Source organism: Salmo salar, chromosome ssa22 (genome assembly GCF_905237065.1).
Source record: "Salmo salar chromosome ssa22, Ssal_v3.1, whole genome shotgun sequence".
Classification (NCBI taxonomy): domain Eukaryota; kingdom Metazoa; phylum Chordata; class Actinopteri; order Salmoniformes; family Salmonidae; genus Salmo; species Salmo salar.
In genome coordinates this window covers 12,170,824-12,179,952 of record NC_059463.1, presented here as the reverse complement: position 1 = coordinate 12,179,952, position 9,129 = coordinate 12,170,824, and the positions used below count along the sequence as shown (strand labels likewise).

Here is a 9,129-nt window from a genome sequence, read left to right as displayed (position 1 = left end):
AAGGCAATCAACAGGCAAAACGTCCAGTACAGAGACAAAGTGGAGTCGCAATTCAACAGCTCACATACGAGACGTATGTGGCAGGGTCTACAGACAATCACGGACTCCAAAGTGAAAACCAGCCATGTCGTGGACACCGGCGTCTTGCTTCTGGACAAGCTAAACACCTTCTTCGCCCACTTTGAGGATAACACAGTGCCACCGACATGGCCCTCTACCAAGGACTGTGGGCTCTCCTTCTCCGTGGCCAATGTGAGTAAGACATTTAAGCGTGTTAACCCTTGCAAGGCTGCCGGCCCAAACCGCATCCCTAGCCACGTCCTCAGAGCATGCGCAGACCAGCTGGCTGGAGTGTTTACGGACATATACAATCTCTCCCTATCCCAGTCTGCTGTCCCACCTGCTTCAAGATGTCCACCATTGTTCCTGTACCCAAGAAAGCAAAGGTAACTGTACAAAATGACTATCGCCCCATAGCACTCACTTCTGTCATCATGAAGTGCTTTGAGATGCTAGTTAAGGATCACCTCTACCTTACCTGTCACCCTAGACCCACTTCAATTTGCTTACCGTCCCAATAGATCCACAGATGATGCCATCACACTGCACACTGCCCTATCCCATTTGGACAAGAGGAATACCTATGTAAAAATGCTGTTCATTGATTATAGCTCAGCATTCAACACCATAGTACCCTCCAAGCTCATCATTAAGCTAGGGGTCCTGAGTCTGAACCCCGCCCTGTGCAACTGGGTCCTGGACTTCCTGACTTGCCGCCCCCAGATGGTGAAGGTAGGCAACAACATCTCCACTTTGGTAATCCTCAACACGGGCCCCACAAGTGTGTGAGCTCAGCCCCCTCCTGTACTCCCTGTTCACCCATGATTGCTTGGCCACGCACGCCTCCAACTCAATCAAGTTTGCAGACAACAACATTAGTAAGCCTGATTACCAACAATGACGAGAGACAGCCTACAGGGAGGAGGTGAGGACACTGGAAGAGTGGTGCCAGAAAAATAACCTCTCACTCAACATCAACAAAACAAAGGAGCTGATCGTGAACTTCAGGAAACAGCAGAGGGAGCACGCCCTTATCCACATTGATGGGACTGCAGTAGAGAAGGTGGAAAGATGCAAAATACCTGTCTTCCAGGACACCTACAGCACCCGCTGTCACAGGAAAGCCAAAAAGATTATCAAGGACATCAACCACCCGAGCCACGGCTTGTTCACCCCGCTATCAACCAGAAGGCGAGGTCAGTACAGATGCATCAAAGCTGGGACCGAGAGACTATCTTAAGGCCATCAGACTGTTACATAGCCATCACTAGCCGGCTTCCACCCAGTCACGCAACCCTGCTCTTTAGAGGCTGCTGCCCTTTATACATAGACTTGGAATCACTGGAAACTTTATTAATGGAGCACTAGTCACATTAATAATATTTACATACTGCTTTACTCATCTCATATGTACAGTTGAAGTCGGACGTTTACATACACCTTAGCCAAATACATTTAAAATCCGTTTTTCACAATTCCTGACATTTAATCCGAATAAATATTCCCTGTCTTAGGTCAGTATTTTAAGAATGTGAAATGCCAAAATAATAGTAGAGAATTATTTTTTCAGCTTTTATTTCTTTCATCACATTCCCAGTGGGTCAGAAGTTTACATACACCCAATTAGTATTTGGTAGCATTGCCTTTAAATTGTTTAACTTGGGTCAAACGTTTTGGGTAGCCTTCCACAAGCTTCCTGCAATAAGTTGGGTGAATTTTGGCACATTCCTCCTGACAGAGCTGGTGTAACTGAGTCAGGCTTGCTCGCACATGCTTTTTCAGTTCTGCCCACAAATTTTCTATAGGATTGAGGTCAGGGCTTTGTGATGGCTCTCCAATACCTTGACTTTGTTGTCCTTAAGCCATTTTGCCACAACTTTGGAAGTATGCTTGGCGTCATTGTCCATTTGGAAGACCCATTTGCGACCAGGTTTTAACTTCCTGACTGATGTCTTAGATGTTGCTTCAATATATCCACATACTTTTCCTCCTCATGATGCCATCTATATTGTGAAGTGCACCAGTCCCTCCTGCAGCAAAGCACCCCCACAACATGATGCTGCCACCCCCGTGCTTCACGGTTGGGATGGTGGTCTTCGGCTTGCAAGCATCCCCCTTTTTCCTCCAAACATAACGATGGTCATTATGGCCAAACAGTTCTATTTTTGTTTCATCAGACCAAAGGACATTTCTCCAAAAAGTATAATCTTTGGAGCAGCGGCTTCTGCCTTGCTGAGCGGTCTTTCAGGTTATGTCGATATAGGACTTGTTTTACTGTGGATATAGATACTTTTGTAACTGTTTCCTCCAGCATCTCACAAGGTCCTTTGCTGTTGTTCTGGGATTGATTTGCACTTTTCACACCAAAGTACGTTCATCTCTAGGAGACAGAACGCGTCTCCTTCCTGAGCGGTATAACGGCTGCGTGGTCCCATGGTGTTCATACTTGCGTACTATTGTTTGTACAGATGAACGTGGTACCTTCAGGCATTTGGAAATTGCTCCCAAGGATCAACCAGACTTGTGGACGTCTACAATTTTTTTTCTGAGGTCTTGGCTGATTTCTTTTGATTTTCCCATGATGCCAAGCAAAGAGGCACTGAGTTTGAAGGTAGGCCTTGAAATACATCCACAGGTACACCTTCAATTGACTCAAATGATGCCAATTAGCCTAACAGAAGCTTCTAAAGCCATGACATCATTTCTGGAATTTTCCAAGCTGTTTAAAGGCACAGTCAACTTAGTGTATGTAAACTTCTGACCCACTGGAATTGTGATGCATTGAATTATAAGTGAAATAATCTTTTGTCATGCAAAGTAGATGTCCTAACTGACTTGCCAAAACTATAGTTTGTTAACAAGACATTTGTGGAGTGGTTGAAAAACGAGTTTTAATGACTCCAACCTAAGTGTTTGTAAACTTCCGACTTCAACTGTATATACTGTATTCTATTCAACTGTATTGTAGTCAATGTCCCCCCAACATTGCTCAATCTAATATTTTTATATTTCTTAATTCCATTCTTATACTTTTAGATGTGTGTGTATTGTCGAGAATCATTTTTAGATACTACTCCACTGTTAGATACTACAGCACTGTTGGAGCTAGGAACACAAGCACTTCGCTACACACGCAATAACATCTGCTAAATATGTGTATGTGACCAATAAAATTTGATTTGATGCAGATGTCGAAGCACGGTGGCTAGGAAAACTCTAGAATGGCAGGAACCCAAGAAGAAACCTAGAGAGGAACCAGGCTCTGAGGGGTGGCCAGCAATGTTCCCTCTAAACGGCGCCCGTGAAGTAGCCCCGAGACTGACACGCAGAACTATCAGCCTACAGAGAGAAGCACAAGGTTGAACTTCACACAAGCAGTGGTCACCAACTGGGACTGGTCGATCTCCAAAGCATTCCTAGTCGATCGCCAAACATTTCTGTAAAAAACCCAACGATAAACCCTTGTGTTCCTATTCTTTTTTATTTGGCTCGGGCTGTTGCGATAGGTTCACCCGATTCAGCTGTCCTGCGTGTCGGGTAGGCAAACTGTTGTCATTTTGTACTATTTAATGTGTCTGAAGGTACATACTCTGCCTTCCCGGTGGGCCCGGAGAGCAAATCAAGTGCACTATAGGCCTACTGTTGGCCAATCGGATGGCTCAGATGACTGTCTGCAGTAACGTAGCAGGCATAAAAGAAAGCTACAACAAAGTTGATACTGTGAGATTTCAAAACATTTAAAACTGTTCATGTTTAAGTTATCCTCGTTTATTTGGTTAACTGATTTTTGTACTGCGACGTCCTTGGGTAGGTGGAGGGAGTCTGGAAGGGCATCAAGGAATCTTTGAGTTGTCTTGAGAATTTATAAGTGCAGATTATTTGTTGCGATTGCAAACGTAATAAAATGGTGGTACAATTCTCCATGATTATGAGTAAAAACACTTAGATCCACAATATTTATTCCACGGAACAAAACTAGATCCAGGGTGTGACTGTGACGGAGACATGTTGGACAAAACCCACTGAGTCGATGATAGCTCTGAAAGCCTTTTGGAGTGGGTCTGTGGACTTTTCATTGTGACTATTGAAGTCACCAAAAATGTGAGTTGTATGCCATGACTACAAGGTCTGATTGGAATTCAGGGAACTCAGTGAGGAATGCTGTATATGGCCCGTAAACTTACTTTTAGTTTATTTAGTAAATATTTTCTTAAATGCACTGTTGATTAAGGGCTTGTAAGTAAGCATTTCACGGTAAGGTCTACACTTGTTGTATTTGATTGAACAATAGCTATAAAAAGTGATTGAGTAGGCAGCATAGATTTCATGTCTGGAAGCTTAAAAGACAAAAACGCAGAAATTTTTTGTTGTAAATTTACATTTGCTGTCATAAATGTTAGCAACACCTCCGCTTTTGCAGGATGCGGGGGAGATATAGTCACTAGTGTTACCAGGAGGAGAGGCCTCATTTAACACAGTAAATGAATCAGGCTTGAGCCATGTTTCAGTCAGGCCAATCACATCAAGGTTATGATTAGTTAATTGACTATGACTGCCTTGGAAGTGAGGGATCTAACATTTAAGTAGTCCTGTTTTGAGATATTATCACAATCTCTTTCAATAACGACAGGAATGGATGAGGTCTTTATTCCAGTGAGATTGCTAAAGCGAACACAGCCATTTTAAGTTTTGCGCGACCTAGATCGAGGCACAGAGACAAGCTCAATGGGGAAAGCTGAGCTGACTGCAATGTTCATGCAGGAACCAATGAGATGCTCGAGGGGTGGTGTTCATGAAGGAACCAATCGGATGCCCAGGTCCAGAACAAATTCAAGGAAACGTACAGTATTATACAGAGCTATGAATGCATGTAACCGCCTTTCAAAAGCTGCGAAAAAGAAGGGTCTGCAATCATTTTCCGAAAGCAATGACTGCAAACTCATTTATCCTTGATTTGACAGGCACCGCACGGGTTATTGTATGTCGGATAAGTTAGTTACAAGTATTGTAAATATGCGTAGTTAAAAATATTTATCTGCTCGCTTTTTTTTCCTGTGCTCTTTTCTTGTCGATTAGCGATTGGTTGTGCGCGAAACATGAACTGACTACCGCGATAGTTGTATGTATCGCGAGAGTTATTGATGCGCGTGTTTGTGGAATTTGCGCGTAGCAGACGTGTCGAAGGCGGTGCTTTTCCATGACTCGGATAACGAGTATCCCAGGCGGGCTTTCTTTAAATTTTTTGAAACGTTAAGTTCTATTTACATAATAGTAACGATTGTATTTTAAAAAGCACTGAAATACATTCTCAAATATTACATTCAGTAAAAAACGAGGGTCTGCGCCCCCTCAATCAAAGAGGCCATCATGAAGCTGACGGACAATGTGCTGCGGAGCTTCAGGGTTGCAAAGGTTTTCCGGGAAAATTCAGACAAAATCAACTGTTTTGATTTCAGCTCAAACGGCGAAACCATCATTTCTAGCAGCGACGACGACTCCCTAGTTTTATACGACTGCCAGGAGGGAAAGTAAGACATACATAAAATGAACTTAAATCGACTGATTTTGCCGCACTGCATGTTATTACGGTAGGCCGACCTATGTGCTGTAGTTAGCATCTGTTCCGCTAGTTGTAGTGAGGCCTACTGCGTAATGCACAATCCTCGGGCTCGAGTTCAGAAGCTAGCGGGGTTTGAGAGGATTTATGTCTGGCTTGGTAGATCGGTAACAAAACGATGACTTATATTTCATCTCATTTTCACACAAGCGTGTTAGGTGTAGTATTGTGTCCGTAGTCGACGTAAACAAAAAAACGTGTTAGTCCAGATATTTGTGGCAATTGTTACCCGCTTATTAAGATTGTCTGATTGAGGGGTTGGGTTAAATGCGGAAGACACTTTTCGGTTGAATGCATTCAGTTGTGCAACTGACTAGGAATCACCTTTCACTTCCCGTTTTCATACCTTTATGTTATGGGGATTTTAAGATGTACATTGGCTTGGCTAGAAGTTTCTGTGCCAGCAATCTAATGTTATTTTGTTTCTTTCTCCATCCTGTGCTGGTCCAGACCCAAGCGGACCCTCTATAGTAAGAAGTATGGAGTGGATCTCATCAGGTACACACATGCAGCCAACACTGTGGTGTACAGCTCCAACAAAATTGATGGTATGTTAGTGCGAAGAGGAGATTTGTAATCAGGCTCTTTAAATAAGCAGTTGTCCATGTAATTCTTGTCTTGCGTCTTTTAGGAGTTACTTATTGTATTCATGCTGAAGATTGTTCTCATGGATTTCCCGACAGCCTGACCGTGTTGACTTCTGCCTGAGGCGGTCGGCCAAGCTCACCCTGGTCTGAGGTAGTTGTTTGTACAGTTTGAGGGTCTGTGATTCTGCCCAATACAGGAGCTAACTGTACAAGCCACTGCCTTGCCTAGGGTGGAGCCCACTCATCCAACCTGCCCAGTGCACATTGCTTCCAGCATCGGTAGCTCTACTTGCTCTTTAGTGGTGTGGTGATCAGTTGAAATGTCATGCTGTCTTGTCTTCTGCCCATAACCCCATGCCGTTTTGATCATTTCAGACACTATCCGGTACCTCTCCCTCCATGACAACAAGTACATCCGGTACTTCCCCGGACACAACAAAAGGTGAGGACTGAAGCAGAGAGACCCAATTGGCTGAGGGATAGTTTAGGCTGCATTACTGTACTATTACTTAACTATTGTTTGTATAACCATTTATTTTTTTATATATATAAATATCAGGTGTTAATTTCATCATGGTAGATGTTTCTGTACCTTTAACTTGAATGTTGTTTCAGAGTGACGTCTCTCTCCATGTCCCCTGTGGATGACACGTTTATCTCAGGATCTTTAGACAAGACAATCCGGCTATGGGATCTGCGGTCTCCAAACTGCCAGGTTGGTTCCCTTCTCTAATTCTCCTTGACATTGCAGATCAAGTGACTCTAGGTAGCCTCTCTAATTGTGCTGGAATAAATGTGCCTTTCCTCTGTCTCTTTCTCTCCATCACACTACCAGGGCCTGATGCACCTACAGGGGAAGCCAGTTTGCTCATTTGATCCGGAGGGTCTGATCTTTGCTGCTGGCGTGAACTCGGAGATGGTCAAACTGTACGACCTGCGGTCCTTTGACAAGGTAAGTCATTTCAGGACTATGACTATTTTGAGTTTTTAGGAAAGAATGTATGATGTGGTACAGATGGTGGCGTGTTCTCTGTTTTGTGTGTTCTATTTCTGTGTGTTTGTGTTGGTCGTTTGTATTTAGAGCTTCAGGTGGGGGCTGGTGGTAGATGGCTGTCTTCAGAGCGTTTTTGTTTTGTTTGCTTCTCAATAGGGTCCTTTTGCTACCTTCAAGCTACAGTACGACCGTACGTGTGAGTGGACAGGACTCAAGTTCAGCAACGATGGGAAGCTCATCCTTGTCTCAACCAATGGGGGTGCTCTCCGCCTCCTCGACGCCTTCAAGGGAGCTGTGATGCATTCCTTTGGGGTGCGAGTTCATACACATTTACAGACACTTAAAATCACGACGGACACTGTTGGATACTCTTGATATAGATTTAACACCAACAGCAAGTTGTACGAGACGTAAATGTTTATTAGTAAATGGATATTGTCATGCAATACAAGAGAGATGACCGGCCTATACTTATAGAAGCTCTCCTCTGTCCTGTAGGGCTACAACAACAGCAAAGCTGTGACGCTGGAGGCCTCCTTCACTCCTGATTCTCAGTTCATTATGATTGGTAAGTCCACACAGACTGGGTAGGTGAGGTGACAGGCTCTATGTTCTGTAAAGTAAGACGGGACAGTTCCAATTGTCTTCCCATTCTACCACAGTATTGTTTGTTAGTAGTTATTTGAAACTGCAAATTAAACCTAACCTAAAAACAGTCTAGCTCAGCTCCCTCTTTTTTTCTGTGGTCTGATGGGTGGTTGTTTCTCAGGCTCTGAGGATGGGAAGGTCCATGTTTGGAATGCAGAGAGTGGGATGAAGGTGGCTGTTCTGGATGGGAAGCACACGGGTCCTGTCACCTGCCTTCAGTTCAACCCCAAATTCATGACTTTTGCTAGTGCTTGCTCAAACATGGTAAGATTACTTGGGTTGAATGCACACCAATCTCACATATAGTACATGAATACTCAGTAAGTCTGTTTTGTCCTCTGCAGGCATTCTGGCTGCCCACCATTGACGATTGATTGAGAGAGAGAGAGATGCTCTTGAGTGGGTCACTGATGGAGGCCACAGGCGAAGTGAGATCCCATTTAAAACCAGCAGGTGTCAGCACATCCAGCTCTAGGAAAAAATGTCTATGGCTTGTGTGATAAATCAAGTTGATTGTAAATATGTAGGACTTCAGGTATATAAATGGTCTGATTTTCTGTTATTTTATACTTGTAACATTAAATATGTTTTCATTTTCTAACAAGTGTCTGACTTCTGTGTGTGAATGAATGGTGAAATGTGTGTTCTGTTTATGTTCCTAAACAGGTTCTACCATAATCTCATGTGGAAAAGATTCTCAGTTTACATGCACAATCTGTTGGGACTGAATGGGATGCGTAGGATTTGAGCAGCAGTGGGTTTTATGTTCTGGTTTTTCGTCACTGGTTATTTGGACAAATCATGATTTCGCAGGTGTTATCTTTCGAACTTCTGAAGGGTATGGAACATTCGGCCCGTTACTTGCAGAGGGGGGGTGGAGTACCTCGGTTCAGTTCCGCTCCTCGTTATAGCATTTCACGAATCCCTTAACATGTATGGACCCAGAACTTAATTGAGCAGCTGGCCAATTCCGTGAGACTTTAGTTCTGGGTTAACCAAGATTACTTCTACCTATACACTGTCAGTGAACAACACATCATTAGCACAGTTGGTGAAATAATGTACTAGCACAGTACATTTCTAATGGGAAGTGAAAGGGGATACTGTATCTAGTCAATTGCGCTAAAGGTGCAGGGGGCTGCCTTAATTGAAGTCCACGACATCGGTGCCCGGCGAGCAGGTGTTGGAGGTTAACTGTCTTGCTCAAGGGCAAAACAGCAGAT

General features: G+C 43.7%; 1 protein-coding gene across 3 annotated transcripts; it reads left to right on the top strand.

Moving 5' to 3' along the window:
• The first annotated feature begins 4,738 nt into the window (after positions 1-4,738).
• Positions 4,739-8,507, top strand: LOC106582801 (WD repeat-containing protein 82). Of its 3 annotated transcripts, none has more exons than XM_014166240.2 (9): positions 4,739-4,877; positions 6,128-6,225; positions 6,640-6,706; positions 6,880-6,979; positions 7,100-7,216; positions 7,415-7,570; positions 7,757-7,826; positions 8,028-8,170; positions 8,251-8,507. In XM_014166240.2, exons 1-9 carry the CDS (start codon positions 4,786-4,788, stop codon positions 8,278-8,280), a joined length of 873 nt encoding a protein of 290 aa, XP_014021715.1. In that variant the 5' UTR covers positions 4,739-4,785; the 3' UTR covers positions 8,281-8,507. The 3 variants fall into 3 exon arrangements, with proteins under 3 accessions (XP_014021715.1, XP_014021714.1, XP_014021716.1); XM_014166239.2 differs by lacking the exon at positions 4,739-4,877 and adding an exon at positions 5,054-5,588; XM_014166241.1 differs by lacking the exon at positions 4,739-4,877 and adding an exon at positions 5,623-5,648.
• The last annotated feature ends 622 nt before the right edge of the window (positions 8,508-9,129 follow it).

Coding starts and splice junctions, on each gene's coding strand:
- LOC106582801 (XM_014166239.2), top strand. CDS start 5,428: ATGAAGCTGACGGACAATGTGCTGCGGAGCTTCAGGGTTGCAAAGGTT. Junction 6,980..7,099: donor TGCGGTCTCCAAACTGCCAG/GTTGGTTCCCTT, acceptor TCACACTACCAG/GGCCTGATGCACCTACAGGG. Junction 7,827..8,027: donor TTCTCAGTTCATTATGATTG/GTAAGTCCACAC, acceptor GTTGTTTCTCAG/GCTCTGAGGATGGGAAGGTC.